Source organism: Schistocerca serialis, chromosome 1 (genome assembly GCF_023864345.2).
Source record: "Schistocerca serialis cubense isolate TAMUIC-IGC-003099 chromosome 1, iqSchSeri2.2, whole genome shotgun sequence".
Lineage (NCBI taxonomy): Eukaryota > Metazoa > Arthropoda > Insecta > Orthoptera > Acrididae > Schistocerca > Schistocerca serialis.
The window spans coordinates 538,524,108-538,544,470 of record NC_064638.1 but is presented as its reverse complement, the minus strand read 5'-3'; the positions used below and the strand labels follow the sequence as shown (position 1 = coordinate 538,544,470).

At 42.0% G+C, this 20,363-nt stretch overlaps 1 protein-coding gene across 1 annotated transcript in view; it reads left to right on the top strand.

Annotated features, from left to right (window-relative positions):
- The first annotated feature begins 9,144 nt into the window (after positions 1-9,144).
- Positions 9,145-20,363, top strand: part of LOC126411970 (sodium- and chloride-dependent glycine transporter 1-like) — a 212,944-nt gene continuing 201,725 nt past the window's right edge. Inside the window, exon 1 of the mRNA XM_050081410.1 lies at positions 9,145-9,316. Within this exon, the coding sequence (XP_049937367.1) occupies positions 9,145-9,316 (172 nt within the window). The remainder of the gene's footprint in view (positions 9,317-20,363) is intronic.

Genomic DNA, 20,363 nt, shown 5'->3' with positions numbered 1-20,363 from the left:
CTTGGGACTTGCCGTCTTTCTCACGATTTCACCAGCGTTGGTGTCACTTTCTTCCGAAGTTTTTCTCCATTCCGAAGTTGTTGTAAAAGCAGCCACACGACATATCTTTATAGCCTCTATCTTTGCGTGAGACCTGGACAGATCCATGTTTGTGCTTCGTCTTAGAGTCTGCTGGCGTCAGTGACTTATAAGGAACGTCCTTACTGTCTGGAAAACATCTTTTGAAGACGGCTGTCTTCCTTTACACGCCTCCCTTTGCGAATTCTTCACGTTTTGTGTACGATTTGGAATGCTGTAATTGTCGCCACATTCTTGCTTTCTAAGACAGGCCAGAAGAATTCACATGTTTTCGCGCGTGCGTTCTTGACTTCCCATCCTAATGGCAACAGGGGTCTACCAGTTTTCGACACCCTTCTCGTTGGCCGCCAGTCTCTTCGAAACGTGTCCATTCTTAAGCGAGGCCAGGGCGTCCTCCCAGTTTTCCTCCGTGAGGTTGCAGAATGGCTCCAGTGCGCACTTCTCGGACGCTCGGCGCATGGTGTCCTGCCGGCTCACTCTCGGGCCGCTGGCGGTGTGAGTCGGCGGAGAAGGCCCCAGGTGGAGGTATCACAGTAGAGTATGAGAAAGAGTTTTCTCCCTTTCTAGCAGCAGTGCACCGTTGTCTTTGAAGGAGCGAAGTGTTCCTGATGGTAGGAAAAAAGCACAGGCACTCCTGACTTCAACAAGGGTAGTCGAACGGTCGCACGAAACTTCTTCTTTCTTTTAGTGTTCAACCCTGTGGTTGGTTTACAGCAGAGCGCTATTCCTCTCTTCTGCCAGCCTTCCTCTTCATTTCCTCCTATGTGTTACATCCATCGTCATTCATGATCTGTTGCATGTATGATATCCATGGTCGCCCCCGCCGATTCAAAAATGGTTCAAATGGCTCTGAGCACTATGGGACTCAACTGCTGAGGTCATTAGTCCCCTAGAACTTAGAACTAGTTAAACCTAACTAACCTAAGGACATCAAAAACATCCTTGTCCGAGGCAGGATTCGAACCTGCGACCGTAGCGGTCTTGCGGTTCCAGACTGCAGCGCCTTTAACCGCACGGCCACTTCGGCCGGCCCCGCCGATTCCTTCCCTCAATAGCTCCTTCTGCTATTGTTCTAGTGATGTTGTAATGTCGTAGCATGTGCCCTACAAATTTGTCTCTTCTTGTTTGCATGTGCCTCCACAGAGATCTAGTTTCCTGTACTCTTCTAAGCACCTCTTCATTTGTTACTTTCTCTCTCCAGCTGATCTTCATCATCCTTTTTTAGCAACACATCTCCAGGGGCTCTAGCCGTCTTCCCTCTTCCAATTGTCCAAGTTTCACATCCGTATAGGGCCATACTCCAAACGAAACCTCTCGTGATACGTTTCCGTATTTTCAGACTGATGTTGTTGCTGGTGAGTAAGTTCCTTCTCCGATTAAATGCAATTTTGGCCTTTTGTATTCTGGTGGCAATTTCTTACCGGCTTCTACCATCTCTTGTGATTTTGCTTCCCAGGTAAGTAAATTCCTCTATCACTTCCAGCTCCTCTCTTCCAATTCTCATTCTCAGACGTTCATATTCTGCTCCTGTACTGCATACCATCAGTTTAGCCACACTAAAAGAAGAAGAAGAAGACAGGCACCCAGGTAGATACCGCGTCCTTAACTACCGGTGGGGATTCGATATCTTTACCCAATGCCATAAAATTAGAAAAATATGAGCGTATGGAATATCAGGACCACTATCTGATTGGATTGAAGAGTTTCTAGCAAACAGAACTTATGGTGTCATTCCGGATGGAGAGAAGTCTTCAGATGTAGAAACGTCGTAAGTTACATGACGGTTTTCGGGGATGATGCTGTTGTACACAGAAAAGTCGCTGAAACGGTCCCAACTTCTTCTTTGCTTTAGTGTTTCCGATTACCTCTGATGTTTGGTTAAGACTCTTTTTATGAAACGTTGAAGGGACGGTCATCCGGCTACATGTTCTATACGATTCCCACAGCGTCCTACAAGAAAGTACGCAACTGATACACTTCCCCCACCTTGTTAACTACCTTATAAAATTTGGAAGTGTCTTACTGCACTTAACACGTAAAGGTTCTGTAACAAAAAGTTCACCAACACATCTCGTAAACTGTTGTGATAAAAGCGCCCCACGCATGTTTATTTAATTCAACCCCTAAGCGGTCTGTTTCTATCGTGAGTTAATATTTCTCTGATATTATCTGGTAGATAGTGTCTATCTCTAAGAAAGATTGACAGAGATCGCAGATACTGGATGCAAGCTCACTTCAATCACACACTAAATAAACAGGCCTACATATAAGTGAGGTACATAAATATGAAAAATATCCACAAACATTATTTGTCTAAGTGCTGCTGTCACAATAAATGACTTTGGATTACTGTTTGTTTACGCTGGCGGATATGTGGATAGCCAGTGCAACTTTGTTAAACAAAAATGTCTTTCACAAAACTAGTAATTTTAATGCGTATTGGCTTATTATTGTTAGCAGTTTAGATCTATTAGAATTCATTATTTCCTTTGTTGGGAACTGGTGGGAAACTTCAATTATTAAGCAGCGCAGTCAACAAACAAGTAAATGATGCCTGATTGGAATAATGTTAATGTCAGCACCAAGGAATGAGTGATGACCTGACTTTTCATCCTAGTCTAAATTTTTTGGTCCTTGTTGACTGCACTATAACCGGACGTGTCCGAGGCCTTTAGCACTGAATGGGTCCGTTTTCTGCACGGCTTCCGAATATGAATTCGTTGAGGCCATTTTTACTGGCTGTTGCTCTTTTCACGAACGTTACAAATCGAAAAGAGAATAGGGAAATATCTGCATAGCATCATATAATTTGTAGGCCTAGAGGGCAATGTAAAAAGCAATATTCTTTTCAAGATCCTGAGAAGAATCAGGATTAGGTACAAAGTCAGACAAGTAGTCTACATTATCTACAAAAACAAAAACTGAGCAAGTTTAAGAATGTAAGGCACGGTTGCAGATTATCGCTGCTAGTGTTTACTTTCCGCGAAGAAGGCGCGAAGGAACTGGAAAAACTTCTGAACACGAACAGAAGAACAAGGGCAATATATAGTAGTCCTTAACTATCGCATACAACGTAGTCTTTTTCCTTGAAAAGAAAGAATATTAAAGCAAAAACTGTTTAATGAAACGCGCAGCATAGATAGTACTATAGAGTAAAGATAAATAAATTTAAGATGAAAGTAATGGGCAGCAGAACACAGAAAAGGACAGAAGAAGTGGAACAGTTCTTCTGCCTTGGAAGAAAGATGACATATTGCACACTGTCCGATGCAAGAAACCGCCAGATTTAGGTGAGGAAGCTTCCTTTGTACTAAAGAACTCTATTAACAGAAAATAAGAAGTAAAGAAGTAGTTCCTAAAACTGAAATTTTGGAGTGCAACATTGCATGGAAGTATAGATGTGAAACGTGGGTCATGAACTAAACAAAGAAAAATAAACTGGAAGCATTGAAAAGGTGGAGCACGGAAGAACTTGCGTAAACGCAGTGCTTGATAAGGAGCTAGAAAGATTAAACTGAGGAAAGACAACAAATGTTACACTAAACCTCGATCAGAGGAGAAGATAGGGTAGCAGAACATCTGCAAAGGCACACTGTTATAGGGTAATACGATGCTACAATTAGAAGTACATGTGAAAATTCTACAGGCAAACTATTACTGTAATATACAGAAAGATGGGTCTCGATTATAGTACATATGATTTTCATTAAGCCTATGACAGGTTTCATGGAGCTAGAAATCAAAATTCTTCAACAGTCTGAAGCCAGTTCTAACTCAAATGATTCAAGATGCGTTAACGTAAATAAAGGACTACAAATCTGTGAGTACCAGGAATATCGATACAAAATCTCGATAGTCGATACTGACTCACATGCTACAAGCATTAAGTGCATAATGTTTACATGTATGTCGAAACAATTTGTGCAGTGAATTACGTCGGAAAACAGTGACAAAATACAATCGTGTAATATTACTCAACAGCTCCTCCAGTACACCAGTGATACAAGTGAAGCTACAAAGCGATAAAATCGTTAAGTGGTCAACTGCCATACGAAAGCCTTCCACACGATTTTCGCAACACACAACTGATGCAAAACTATCTGCGTCCTATACAGGCTGTGATGTCATACATAACCAACAACAAAACATAGCAGCAGAAGACATCACTGACATCGATTTCTGGCCATCCACTGCCCCCCTCCCCCACAAATGCCACATCAGCCACTGCAGCAACGAACAATGGGCAAATAGTTCTAGGTTAATTTAGTTTATGGAAATTTATTTTTAAGTAACATTTCTCTGTATGTATGTATAAATGCCTGATGATGAACAGAGCATCTTCGAAACGCATTGTATTATGTTAGGTTAAACGCAGAACAGATAAAAATGTGACTGGTAGCAGAAATTACAAATAAATAATACGATTTTCATTTTTCTGTGTCTCCAAGTTTCAAAAAAGATGAAAGCAGCCGATATATTCCGGATCAGTCCCTAATCCGACTGTTACTTGTCACAAATGACAGACTTAATGAAAATTGTTTTGTTCTCTTGTTTCTTATCGTTTCATGCGACAGAGGAATGCACTAGCTGATCGAAAATGTTCGGTTGGTTGGTTGGTTTGTTGGGGGAAGGAGACCAGACAGCGAGGTCATCGGTCTCATCAGATTAGGGAAGGATGGGGAAGGAAGTCGGCCGTGCCCTTTGAAAGGAACCATCCCGGCATTTGCCTGGAGCGAGTTAGGGAAATCACGGAAAACCTAAATCAGGATGGCCAGACGCGGGATTGAACCGTCGTCCTCCCGAATGCGAGTCCAGTGTCTAACCACTGCGCCACCACGCTCGGTAATGTTCGGATACCCCTATGTAATGCGGAATTGATCAGTAGATGTCACGACAAGCAGACGCTCTAATATAAAATGAGGAGGGAGTATTGTGTTGACAGTAGAGAAATAGGAATGGCAGAATGGGTCGGTCAGGAGAGCTGCCCAAGTGGACTGTTAGAACTGTGGTTGTGAAGTGGAATCGCGAAGGAACGACTACAGCTAAATCAAGATTAGCCAGACCTCATGTACTGAGGGACAGCAACCGTCGACCAATGTGGACGGTGGCTGTGTAAGTATCACGAAATCACCGGAAGGAATGACCTGTGAGTTTCAAAGTCGTGCCATCAGTACAGCTAGCACCATGACTGCTTAGGGCACTGGAAAGAATGGGATAAAATGGTCGGGCAGCTCGTCATAAGGCACACATTTCTGTAGCCAGTGCTAAGCAATGCTTGAGGTGTGTAAAGAGCGACTCCACTGGACAATGGATGACTGGAAAAGAGTGACTTAGAGTGATGAGTCACGCTATACCCCGTGCCAGTCCGATGCAAGGGTTTTCGTGTGGCGATCACGACTCCACTGGACAATGGATAACTGGAAAAGAGTGACAGAGTGATGAGTCACGCTATACCCCGTGCCAGTCCGATGTAAAGGTTTTCGTGTGGCGATCACGACTCCACTGGACAATGGATGACTGGAAAAGAGTGACTTAGAGTGATGAGTCACGCTATACCCTGTGCCAATCCGATGGAAGGGTTTTCGTGTGGCGATCTCCTGGAAAACGTTACCTGGCCATCACGAGCAGCTCCAGCAATGAAGTACAGAGGAGGTAACGTTGTGATATGGAGGTACTTTTCGTGGTTAAGATGTGACCCCCACACAGTGCTTAAAAAAACGCTAAATTCGGAGGGAGATGTTCACACTTTGTGGCATTGTGTAGTCCATACAGTAGAAGAACAATTGATGATTGTATCAGCAAGACAGTGCACCCTGTCATAAATCAGCATCTGTGAGGCAATGGTTTGTGGGCAATAACGTTCCTGAAATGGACTGGCCTGCCCAGACTACCGACCTGAACCGAATGGAACACATTTACGGTATGCATTAGGCACACACAGCTTTAAGGGAGAGGCTAAGTGGGGCACGAACCAGTGCAAAGTCACGCATGCCTCTGAGTTGAGCGAACGTGGGCGTAGGACTCGCCCCATACCAGAAGCGGAGAGACGTGCCTCTGCTTCCTCGTGGGCAAGCACAGCCGCACGGCGACTAGCCGCAAAGCCCATAGGTGTAAACGCAGCTTGACGATGAGTTACAATGTTGACTTCACTCCAGACGTCAGCGCTGAACATCACTACATCGTTTCTTGAGGGAGAATGGGCTGCCATGTCTCCACAGTCGTTGGGATGCTTTATTGAAACTATCTCGAGCAGAGTTAAAGTTAATATTCACTAATAAGTGTGCGGATTAGAGTTACGGTCTATCAAAATTACTGTTCGGTAGCTCCGATACACTACATAATTGACATACTAAATGGCAGGATTAACAGTAGTGCTAGCAACATTGGCAGGGAAAGAAAAATATGAATATGTAAGAGAGAAACTGGGAGCTCTTTGTTGTTTTGTTTTTCTGGTTGTCTGTTCTGCATATAATTAGAACCGCACGCCATTCAGTGTTACTCCACTGTGTATTTTATATCCTTACGGCGTCTAAATTGTGTTTCGAAGTAAAAAAATTAGTTGATCGCGTAAATTGTGCTACTTAAGTAACCAAAGCAATTGCTTTTCATTCAAGCACATTTTACAAGGATATAAATAAAAATATATTTTCATATAATTATTGTTGTTATTTTGTACGGTACTCAGTAGAACGTTCTCATCATGATGAAAGATAAGAGTTTCCTGTTAGCATCGATAAACGCAGAAGTTGTTTATGAATAACAGGAATATGTTTTATAAGAGCTCCACAAAATACTGAAGCGATGTTTGGTACATTTTTGTTTTGCTATTTTTGTTTTTACATTTTTGTTGAGGAAATTACATTTTCCACTGCTGTATGATAAATCTATGTCTTCTTTATTTTTACTATAGTACCCCTCTGCTTCACGTTACAAATCAACAGTTTTCGAGTAACTGAATTAAATATGGGCAAGTTCAATTTTGCTATAAATACTTGTTTTTTGAGCAACAGGCAAGAGGATAACTATGCAGAACAAAAATGTTCCGTAGCTTACGTGGTGCTTTACATAATCTCACGGAGTTTCTAGGCGGTTTACCGCTTCCGGTTTTTAGGGGAATCTCTCAAGACACTGATGGCATACGTAAAGAAAGCGATTGCTATGAGGTAACGCCTTTAAGTACAGAGCACACCTGACATACAGGTAACGCAGGTACGGCCTTACATGACCAAGGGTACTATGTTGTCTACGCATGCATGTGATTGCCTACGGTAGGTTTTCTAGTCCGGATACTTCTGATCAGGTACTGCATGTCATTCCCAAATATCATATACCTTGTTGTTCCTATCTGGGGGCACTTTGTTGCTGCATCCCTTGTGTGACTGTGGAGGCTAGCGTCTTGTTGTAGTTGGATATTGCCTTCCCAAATGGGATTTCAATCGATGTTGCCGCACCTTTTCAGGTAATCGCATTAGTAATTCATACTGTAAAATCAACTGACCCTCAGTAATTTATAAACGCTACTTATTTCTCAGTATTTCTCTCTTCCCATCTTTGATATCTGTATGCAATTCATACTCGGTATTTAGAAGTATGTACACTACTGGCCATTAAAATTGCTACACCAAGAAGAAATGCAGATGATAAACGGGTATTCATTGGACAAATATATATATTATACTAGAATTGACATATGATTATATTTTCACGCAATTTGGGTGCATAGATCCCGAGAAATCAGCATCCAGAACAAACACCTCTGGCCATAATAACGGCCTTGATACGCCTGGGTATTGAGTCAAACAGAGCTTGGAGGATGTGTACTGGTACTGCTGCCCATGCAGCTTCAACACGACTCCACAGTTCATCAAGAGTAGTGACTGGCGCATTGTGACGAGTCAGTTGCTCGGCCACCATTGACCAGACGTTTTCAATTGGTGAGAGATCTGGAGAATGTGCTGGCCAGGGCAGCAGTGGAACATTTTCTGTATCCAGAAAGGCCCGTACAGGGCCTGCAACATGCGGTCGTGCGTTATCGTGCTGAAATGCAGGGTTTCGCAGGGATCGAATGAAGGGTAGAGCCACGGGTCGTAACACATCTGAAATGTAACGTCCACTGTTGAAAGTGCCGTTAATGCGAACAAGAGGTGACCGAGACGTGTAACCAGTGGCATCCATTCCATAACGCCGGGTGATACGCCAGTATGGCGATGACGAATACACGCATCCCATGTGCGTTCACCGCGATGTCGCCAAACACGGATGCGACCATCATGATGCTGTAAACAGAACTTGGATTCATCGAAAAAATAACATTTTGCCATTCGTGCACCCAAGTTCGTCGTTGAGTACACCATCGCAGGCGCTCCTGTCTGGGATGCAGCGTCAAGGGTAACCGCAGCCATGGTCCCCAAGCTGATTGTCCATGCTGCTGCAAACGTCGTCGAACTGTTCGTGCAGACGGTTGTTGTCTTGCAAACGTCCCTATCTGTTGACTCAGGGATAGAGACGTGACTGCACGATCCGTTAGCGCCATGCGGATAAGATGCCTGCCATCTCGACTGCTAGTGATACGAGGCCGTTGGGATCCAGCACGGCGTTCCGTATTACCCTCCTGAACCCACCGATTCCATATTCTGCAAACAGTCATTGGATCTCGACCAAGGCGAGCAGCAATGTCGCGATACGGTAAACCGCAATCGTGATAGGCTACAATCCGACCTTTATCAAAGTCGGAAACGTGATGGTACGCATTTCTCCTCCTTATACGAGGCATCACAACAACGTTTCACCAGGCAACGCCGGTCAACTGCCTTTTGTGTATGAGAAATCGGTTGGAACCTTTCCTCATGTCAACACGTTGTAGGTGTCGCCACCGGCGCCAACGTTCTGTTAATACTCTGAAAAGCTAATCATTTGCATATCACAGCATCCTCTTCCTGTCGGTTAAATTTCACGTCTGTAGCACGTCATCTTCGTGGTGTAGCAATTTTAATGGCCAGTAGTGTATTTAACTTCATGGGTGACGTTTTAAAAGCTATGTTGTTGTTGTTGTTGTTGGTGCGCAGCATGGGGAAGAAGGAGAAGAAGACGCCGAAGCTGAAGCTGGAGCCGGCGGAGTTCGTGGAGGAGCGCGGCTCGTGGGCCAGCCCGACGGAGTTCCTCATGTCGTGCCTCACGTACGCCGTGGGGCTGGGCAACGTCTGGCGCTTCCCCTACCTCGTCTACCGCAACGGCGGAGGTAGGAAGCGCTGCGTGCCCGCTGCCGGCCAACAGGTGGCTGCCGCCTGCGCGCCCGCGCCCTACGCTTCCTCCCTCTGCTCTGCGCCAGAGATACAGGCAAGCTCTCGGCCAAACAAGGACGTGCACGAGCGCAGATCTTCTGTGTAGCTTTTGTGGTGTAGACGGTGCAACGATATTCCACGTAAAAATTTTTAGTCGGCCCTGAACAACTGAACAGTGAAGTACGTTGTTAGGCAGAGTAGGTCAATCTTATCCATTACATCAAGTACCAAAATTTTTGAAGAGTAAATGCTCACCAGCGTATTAACGGAATACTTAGCCGATCTGAATTTTGTTTTCAAAAGGCTACTCTACTCGTCCCGGCGGAGGTTCGAGTCCTCCCTCGGGCATGTGTGTGTGTGTGTTTGTCCTTAGGATAATTTAGGTTAAGTAGTGTGTAAGCTTAGGGACTGATGACCTTAGTAGTTAAGTCCCATAGGGTTTCACACACATTTGAACATTTTTTGCTACTCTACTTCTGCACTTTTACTGAACGCACAATTTTTAAGTCGTAAAATATTGCCAGCCAAGATATTTTGCCACGTAATATTTTATTCAAGAAATTAAGGTTTTATGATATAAGAGGTGTGTTAATTCATCTACATCTACGTATGTACCACGCAGACATTTTTTCTAAATCGTTTTGCATTTTGTTTTGATGTTCTGATGATTTTACTACTCGATAAATCACTTTTAAGTTCCTGGCAGAGGGTTTATCGAACCACCTTCACAGTTCTCTATATTTCAAATCTCGAGTAGCGCGGAAAGAACAAACACCAATATCTTTCTGTGCGAGCTCTGATTTCCCTTATTTTATCATAGTGATCGTTTTTCCCTATGTAGGTCGACCTCGACAAAATATTTTCGCATTCAGAGGAAAAAGTTGGTGATTGGAATTTTGTGACAAGATTCCTCTGCAACGAAAAACGCCTTTGTTTTAGTGATGTCCATGCCAAATCCTGCATCACTTCAGTGACACCCTCTCCCCTATACCGTGATAATACGAAACGTGCTGCACTTCTTTGAACTTTTTCGATGTATTCTTCAATCCTATCTGGTAAGGATCCCACACCGTGCAGCAGTATTTTAAAAGAGGACGGACAATCGTGATGTAGGCAGTCACCTTAGTAGACCTGTTACATTTTCTAGCTGTCCTGCCGATAAAACGTAGTCTTTGGTTAGCCTTCTCCATAACATTTTCTATGTGTTCCTTCCAATTTAAGATGTTCGTAATTGTAATTCCTAGGTATTTAGTTGAATTTACGTCCTTTAGGTTTGACTGATTTATCGTGTAACTGAAGTTTAACGTATTCGTTTTAGCACTCATATGGATGACTTCGCACTTTTCGTTGTTTAGGCTCAATTAACAATTTTCGTACCATGCAGATGTTTTTCCTAAATCGTTTTGCATTTTGTTTTGATGTTCTGATGACTTTACTAGTCGATAAACGACAGCGTCATCTGCAAACAATCTAAGACGGCTGCTCAGATTATCTCCCAAATAGTTTATATAGATAAGGAACAGCAGAAGGCCTACAACAGTACCTTGCGGAACGCCGGAAATCACTTCTGTTTTACTCGACGACTTTCCGTCAGTTACTACGAACTATGACCTCTCTGACAGGAAATTACAAAACCAGTCACACAGCTGAGACAATACTTCAGAAGCACGCAATTTCACTACAAGCCGCTTGTGTGTTACAGTGTCAAAAGCCTTCCGGAAATCTAGAAATACGGAATCAATTTGACATCCCTTGTCAATAGCGTCAGAACTTCGTGCGACTAAAGAACTAGTTGTGTCTCACAAGAACGGTGTTTTGTAAATGTGTTCATGCGTAGCTTAGCTCCTGTTTAAGAAACAGGATGCAGGAAGTTACTCTGGAGTGTTCAACTAATACGGATAGGAAAGCCATATCATTTACTTAGCGAAAAATTACAGTGGGCGTCCTACAGCGTTCGGTCGTGGGACACATTACTGTTCTTGCTGTATGTTAGTGGTGGCTGAATTTGTCTTTTCTATAGACGATATCAGCATTATCGTCAAGCTGAGCAAAGAAGCATCCACAACAAAAATAGTAAATGATGTTTTCCTGAAAGTTACTAACTAACTTTGCACAACTGGACAAGCTTCAGATTTTGGTAACAATACAGCTTATTCACTTTTGTCATGTTAAAAATACCTGATGTCCAGTTAATTTAGTGTTTCACATAACAATAATAATAGTGATAATAGTAATGTGTAGAGAGTTCTCAACTCTGACTGTGTTTGTTTTCCGATCTTAAATTCGAAGATCATATATGTAGTAACCTGCTGAAACATTTTGCTGTAGCTAATTTTTACCTTAAGAATAATTGTCAATTTTGGGACTACATAAAACAGTAAGTTATCACATTTTGCATGTTTTCATTTACTGATGCCTCATGTGAGATAATTCTGGGATAGCTCCTTAATCAGGCAAAGCGTATGCACAATTTTAGATACCATTGTGGGGATTTAACAGCGCTCTATGAGTTAACTAAAATAGCAAAGAAACAATTTCGATAGAGCAGTCATTTATTAAAGATATGACCGATTTCGTCTTCTAGTAGTAGGCCATCCTCAGATTATGCACTATCCAGCCGACGATGATGGCGCAGCACAGCTGATCCAAGCGCCATTATCATCAGCCGGATGGTACATTATCTGAAGATGACCTACTACTAGAAGCCGAAACCCATCATATCTTTATTAAATGACTGCGCTATCGAGACTGGTTTTTTACTAATTTTACAAAACGTATCCATTGCACAAAAGAATGTTCGAGTGCTGTTTTTTTTCAACATTCAATCGATCTTGAAATTAAAACCACTGAGAAAATCCAGTGAAGCCTTATGCATATGCGTTGCACAGTGTCTCTAGTATTCCTGTCTGTAGCGTCATATCGCACTTTTCATTTTCAAGCGCACAGTGAGCACACAAAGATTCTTAGAACAGTAGTGTCTCCCACCAAGTGCGAGGTACCTGCTGAGGGGTTCCGCTTGATTTTATGCAGCTCACATAACGTAGCTATGATGTGTTTCATTCTTCATGGCAATTCGTTGCAGCCCACTGCAGGTGCTACGAAGACGCACCTGCTTCGTTTTCGATGGGAAGTGTTTGATCACCTACCATACAGCCTCGATTCGGCTACCCCTGAATTTCAGCTCTTCACTCACATGAACCGATGGATATGAGAACCACATTTTGCACACACAACGAGCTGCAGACAACAGTAGGTAATTGGCGGAAATCATAGGCGGCTGCCTTCTATGATGAGGGTGTTGGAAAGTTGATATCAAACTACGACAAATGTCTAAAAACGAACGGTGACTATGTAGAGCAGTAGCTGGAAGATGTAGCTAAATGTTGCAAATAACGCATTTTTGATTTTCACTGTTGTTTCTATTTAGCGCCTGATTGGAGCCTTAAAAATAATAGCCCTCTTACACTACTGGCCATTAAAATTGGTACACCAAGAAGAAATTCAGATGATAAACGGGTATTCATTGGACAAATATATTATACTAGCTTTACTGTATGATTAAATGATGATGGCGTCATCTTGGGTAAAATATTCCGGAGGTAAAATAGTCCCCCATTCGGATCTCCGGGCGGGGACTACTCAAGAGGACGTCATTATCAGAAGAAAGAAAACTAGCGTTCTACGGATCGGAGCGTGGAATGTCAGATCCCTTAATCGGGCAGGTAGGTTAGAAAAATTAAAAAGGGAAATGGATAGGTTAAAGTTAGATATAGTGGGACTTAGTGAAGTTCGGTGGCAGGAGGAACAAGACTTTTGGTCAGGCGAATACAGGGTTATAAATACAAAATCAAATAGGGGTAATGCAGGTATAGGTTTAATACTGAATAAAAAAATAGGAGTACGGATAAGCTACTGCAAACAGCATAGTGAACGCATTATTGTGGCCAAGAAAGACGCGAAGCCCATGCCTACTACAGTAGTACAAGTTTATATGCCAACTAGCTCTGCCGATGACGAAGAAATTGATGAAATGTATGATGAGATAAAAGAAATTATTCAGGTACAGAAGGGAGACGAAAATTTAACACTCATGGGTGACTGGAATTCGTCAGTAGGAAAAGGGAGAGAAGGAAACATAGTAGGTGAATATGGATTGGGGCTAAGAAATGAAGGAGGAAGCCGCCTGGTAGAATTTTGCGCAGAGCATAACTTAATCATAGCCAACACTTGGCTCAAGAATCATGAAAGAAGGTTGTATACATGGAAGAACCCTGTAGGTACTAAAAGGTATCAGATAGATTATATAATGGTAAGACAGAGATTTAGGAACCAGGTTTTAAATTGTAAGACATTTCCAGGAGCAGATGTGGACTCTGACCACAATCTATTGGTTATGAACTGTAGATTAAAACTGAAGAAACTGCAAAAAGGTGGGAATTTAAGGATATGGGACCTGGATAAACTGAAAGAACCAGAGGTTGTACAGAGCATAAGGGAACAATTGACAGGACTGGAGGAAAGAAATACAGTAGAAGAAGAATGGGTAGCTTTGAGGGATGAAATAGTGAAGGCAGCAGAGGATCAAATAGGTAAAAAGACGAGGGCTAGTAGAAACCCTTGGGTAACAGAAGAAATATTGAATTTAATTGATGAAAAGAGAAAATATAAAATTGCAGTAAATGAAGCAGGCAAAAAGGAATACAAACGTCTCAAAAATGAGATCGACAGTAAGTGCAAAATGGCTAAGCAGCGATGGCTAGAGGACAAATGTAATGATGTAGAGGCTTATCTCACTAGGGGTAAGATAGATACTGCTTACAGGAAAATTAAAGAGACCTTTGGATAAAGGAGAACCACTTGTATGAATATCAAGAGCTTTGATGGAAACCCAGTTCTAAGCAAAGAAGGGAAAGCAGAAAGGTGGAAGGAGTATATAGAGGGTCTATACAAGGGCGATGTACTTGAGGGCAATATTATGGAAATGGAAGAGGAGGTAGATGAAGATGAAATGGGAGATATGATACTGCGTAAAGAGTTTGACAGAGCACCGAAAGACCTAAGTCGAAACAAGGCCCCCGGAGTAGACAACATTCCATTAGGACTACTAACAGCCTTGGGAGAGCCAGTCCTGACAAAACTCTACCATCTGGTGAGCAAGATGTATGAGTCAGGCGAAATACCCTCAGACTTCAAGAAGAATATAATAATTCCAATCCCAAAGAAAGCAGGTGTTGACAGATGTGAAAATTATCGAACAATCAGTTTAATAAGTCGCAGCTGCAAAATACTAACGCGAATTCTTTACAGACGAATGGAAAAACTGATAGAAGCCGACCTCGGGGAAGATCAGTTTGGATTCCGTAGAAATGTTGGAACACGTTAGGCAATATTGACCCTACGACTTAGCTTTGAAGAAAGATTAAGGAAAGGCAAACCTACGTTTCTAGCATTTGTAGACTTGGAGAAAGCTTTTGACAATGTTGATTGGAATACTCTCTTTCAAATTCTGAAGGTGGCAGGGGTAAAATACAGGGAGCGAAAGGCTATTTATAATTTATACAGAAAGCAGATGGCAGTTATAAGAGTCGAGGGGTATGAAAGGGAAGCAGTGGTTGGGAAGGGAGTGAGACAGGGTTGTAGCCTATCCCCGATGTTATTCAATCTGTATATTGAGCAAGCAATAAAGGAAACAAAAGAAAAGTTCGGAGTAGGTATTAAAATCCATGGAGAAGAAATAAAATCTTTGAGGTTCGCCGATGACATTGTAATTCTGTCAGAGACAGCAAAGGACTTGGAAGAGCAGTTGAACGGAATGGACAGTGTCTTGATAGGAGGGTATAAGATGAACATCAACAAAAGCAAAACGAGGATAATGGAATGTAGTCGAATGAAGTCGGGTGATGCTGAGGGAATTAGATTAGGAAATGAGACACTTAAATTAGTAAAGGAATTTTGCTATTTGGGGAGCAAAATAACTGATGGTCGAAGTAGAGAGGATATAAAATGTAGACTGGCAATGGCAAGGAAAGCGTTTCTGAAGAAGAGAAATTTGTTAATCGATTATAGATTTAAATATCAGGAAGTCGTTTCTGAAAGTATTTGTACGGAGTGTAGCCATGTATGGAAGTGAAACGTGGACAATAAATAGTTTAGACAAGAAGAGAATAGAAGGTTTCGAAATGTGGTGCTACAGAAGAACGCTGAAGATTAGATGGGTAGATCACATAACTAATGAGGAGGTGTTGAACAGAATTGGGGAGGAGCTTGTGGCACAACTTAACTAGAAGAAGGGATCGGTTGGTAGGACATGTTCTGAGACATCGAGGGATCACCAATTTAGTATTGGAGGGCAGCGTGGAGGGTAAAAATTGTAGAGGGGGAGACCAAGAGATGAATACAGTAAGCAGATTCAGAAGGATGTAGGCTGCAGTAGGTACTGGGAGATGAAGAAGCTTGCACAGGATAGAGTAGCATGGAGAGCTGCATCAAACCAGCTTCAGGACTGAAGACCACAACAACAACAACATTATACTAGAACTGACATGTGATTACATTTCCACGCAATTTGGGTGCATAGGTCCTGAGAAATCAGTACCCAGAGCAGCCACCTCTGGCCGTAATAACGGCCTTGATACTCCTGGGCATTGAGTCGAACAGAGCTTGGATGGTGTGTAGAAGTACAGCTGCCCCTGCAGTTTCAACATGATACCACAGTTCATCAAGAGTAGTGACTGGCGTATTGCGACGATCCAGCTGCTCGGCCACCATTGACAAGATATTTTCAATTGGTGAGAGATCTGGAGAATGTGCTCTCCAGGGCAGCATTCGAACATTTTCTGTATCCAGAAAGGCCCGTACAGGATCTGCAACATGCGGTCGTGTATTATCCTACTGAAATGTAGGGTTTCGCAGGGATCGAATGAAGGGTAGAGCCACGGGTCGTAACACATCTGAAATGTAACGTCCACAGTTCAAAGTGCCGTTAATGCGAACAATAGGTGACCGAGACGTGTAACCAATGGCACTCCATACCATCACGCCGGGTGATACGCCAGTATGGCGATGACGAATGCACGCTTCCAATGTGCGTTCATCGCGATGTCGCCAAACACGGATGCGACCATCATGATGCTGTAAACAGAACCTGGATACATCCGAAAAAATGACGTTTTGCCGTTCGTGCACCCAGGTTCGTCGTTGAGTACACCATCGCAGGCGCTCCTGTCTGGGATGCAGCGTCAAGGGTAACCGCAGCCATGGTCTCGAAGCTGATAGTCCATGCTGCTGCAAACGTCGTCGAACTGTTCGTGCAGACGGTTGTTGTCTTGCAAACGTCCCTATCTGTTGACTCAGGGATAGAGACGTGACTGCACGATCCGTTAGAGCCATGCGGATAAGATGCCTGTCATCTCGACTGCTAGTGATACGAGGCCGTTGGGATCCAGCACGGCGTTCCGTATTACCCTCCTGAACCCACCGATTCCATATTCTGCAAACAGTCATTGGATCTCGACCAAGGCGAGCAGCAATGTCGCGATACGATAAACCGCAATCGTGATAGGCTACAATCCGACCTTTATCAATGTCGGAAACGTGATGGTACGCATTTCTCCTGTTTACACGAGGCATCACAACAACGTTTCACCAGGCAACGCCGGTCAACTGCTGTTTGTGTATGAGAAATCGGTTGGAAACTTTCCTCATGTCAGCACGTTGTTGGTGTCGCCACCGGCGCCAACCTTGTGTGAATGCTCTGAAAAGCTAATCATTTGCGTATCACAGCATCTTCTTCCTGTCGGTTAAATTTCGCGTCTGTAGCACGTCATTTTCGTGGTGTAGCTATTTTAATGGCCGGTAGCGTAATTAGGATTGGGTGTAGGGTTTACACATATAAATTTTGCAGGATTCTGTTTAAGAGATTGAGAACTTTAATTATAGCCACACAGTACATTTATTCACAAATGAAATTTATTTTCAACAACCCACTGAAGTTTGAAAGTAATACACATATTCACAAGTCAGTACTACCATAAAAAGATTACCTGCGTTTCCTCTGGTGAATCGAAAGAGAGTGAAACACCTAGCCATAAACTCATCGACAATCCGTCCTGGGGAATAAAATGTCTGACAAATGGCAGATGATTGTAGATTAATTTTATGTTCCTTAAAAATCCCTCTCTATCACAGAAGGATTTTCGAATAGGGATAAGTAGTCAATTACATATTTGTAAACCCATATAAGTACATACACTCATATTTTTAAATTTTTTTCTGGAATCATTTTCAGTTGAGAGGTTTCACATCATAAGGTTTTTCTTGATTATGATAACGGAACATGGAACTAAATAGTTTCGACGGTAAACACAGTATAATCTAAGAATACTTTGATAGTCTTTAGTCCGCAGTTAATTAATTCTACATTAGAGAAAGTGACAAATGATCTTTGATCGAATTGATAAGTTGCGGAGTTTACCTAAAATTATTGTTCTGAAGCGAATAGTTTAGTTTGTTAGATAGAGTCTCAAATCTTTCCGGTACCACCGGTGAATTTTTTGGGTGGAAGAAAACACTGAATATGTTTTCCAAATGTGGCTTCTGTTGACAATTCGAGTAGCTAAATATTACTGCGTGAAGAGTAAGCAAAACTGCATTAAAAGTGGCCTATGGGGAGTTGTAGTCAGCATTATGGTGTAAAAATAAATTTTATTGTTCAAGATATTTACACACATTCACTTTAATCCCATTACTAAGAAATTTCATGTATTGCAACACTTGTAAAAAGTTTTGAATCATAAGTAAATATGGAAAAGTATCCTAAGGTAATACAAAAATTCTCTTAATTGCCTGTTTTGTTTCTCATAAGAATGATCGATTGATGAGTGCACGAAATATTTCCTTAGAAACGGTATGAGGTCATCGGTTATTACGCAACAGCACTATTGAGAGCTGTATCATCATCACACATTTATCAGAGGTTTAACAGAAAATCTGAGGCGCTGTCACTTACTGTGGAGCGAGCGACGCCACACAATAGAACGCGACTTACAAGAGAGACGCTATTCAATTCTCCTTTTTTTTGCAGTTTCGTGGATGAATGTGCAGGAAGTCGCTGAGCTACGCTAACGACCGGACTTCTTGTGCCTCAAGTCGCAATTTCCGCCCAAGAGCCCGTTCACCAAAGATAAACACAAAGAAACAGGTCTGGCGAAGCGACAGTCTTGTAGAGAAGCCTTAGAGAACAAGATCACTTCCTGTTTACCTCAAAGATGTTCCACGCTAATGCAAGAATAGCAGCTGCACTGACCAGAAAGAAATTCACATGAGGTATACTACGCGGTGCCTCTACTGCGTCGAAACGAGTGGTGGCCCCCACTTGATTGACGGTATCGACAATCCCCGAGAAAGCTTCTAATCCCACAGCATCGGCACCGGCTGAAGGGTAATTTACGACACGATTAACGGCAGCCAATCTCTTGTATGAAAAGCTACTTATTCATAAAATTATTTGCATCGTCACAGAATTCCTCTTTGACTCATTCGAATGTGGCACACATATCTCACTTGCTTAAACTACGTAGTTCAACTTGATCCCTCAAGCGAACATTTCTCTTCTTCTCCTGTGTCTTCTACGTTGTAATGCGCCGGACAGAAAATACCACAAAAGGTTTCGCGTTTGCTGCTATTGTACATAAGTTGTAATTTATTACACAGTAAAGCAACGAAAAGATATGTTTTGTCAGCCTACGAAGAATTTTAATCCAATGTGAGACGAAATACTTAAGACCGAAAGTGGAAATAAACTGTACGTCGTATTACTCATGATATAGAATGAAATTGCTTTTAGCTCCAACTTGGACCAGGAGTCTTCCACAAGTTGGAGTATATTTGCATTTTTATATCAAACAAAAGAAAGTATTACGTATAAATTATAGATTGCAGCAATCAGTCGTCCCTTTTAAATTTTATTATGCAGATCTAGATTTCGGCTAGAAGCTAGCCATTCTCAAAGCACTATTATTTTCGCTCATAGCATGTAAGTCCCTGTTGATCGGGCTTCACCCACACTATTCAATGTTGATCGAGCCTGAGCCTGATATCAGACGGTAGCGTTGAGTTCTTGGGAAGTTTTACATTTCTGTCCTAAAATAACACAAAAGTTTATGATTACATAGTTTACAAAAGGTTTTATATCATATATAAGCTTTATACATTGTAATTAATCCTAAAAATACTCTCCTCTACGTATTATAAGAGTGGTTTGATTCTATTTTTTCGATTCATGCTGATCCATGAGCTGAACTAAATACCAGATTGCGGATACTTTTGTTTACATCGGCTGCTGATTTGACATGCCAAAGAACATGATATGTGTACAGATATGCCATACTGCTGGAGCTACTGCGAAGATCCTTCTTCGTAGCACGGATCATTTTAAAACTACAGTTTAATTGTTTAAGTTTGAAAGGTGCTATCAATTAATTATTATTTCTGTTACTGCAGAGTGTAAGAGCTGTATGAAATTTTGGGGATACATTGTGTTTCTTATTTCTATTTGATCATTCAGGATGTAGTCAGGTTTACTGTGAACAACATAGTAAGAGCAGATTTCTAATTGCTCTAAGGATTTCATTTGTATTCCTTTTTTTTCAAAATGTAATATTTCTACATTTTCTTCGATGCTGGTCTCTGTGCTTCCGTGTAACAACTATTGTGAGCTATTAGTTTGATTTTTATTTAGCTCTTGTAGTTTATCTTCAGTGTTTAATAGGACTTTTTACATTATGTTGAGCATTGACTTATACTATGCCATTTTATTTTGCTCAGAGTGGCACGATGATCTGTTGATTGTGACATCAGTTGTAGGGGTTTCCTGTGTATCTTAAATTTTTGTTTGCCGTTGTCTTTACTAATTTTTAAATCTAAGGAATTTATAACATTCTCAGTTTCAAGCTCAACAGTAAGTTTTATGCCTTGTTGCAGTTTGTTAAGCACTACTGTAAACTG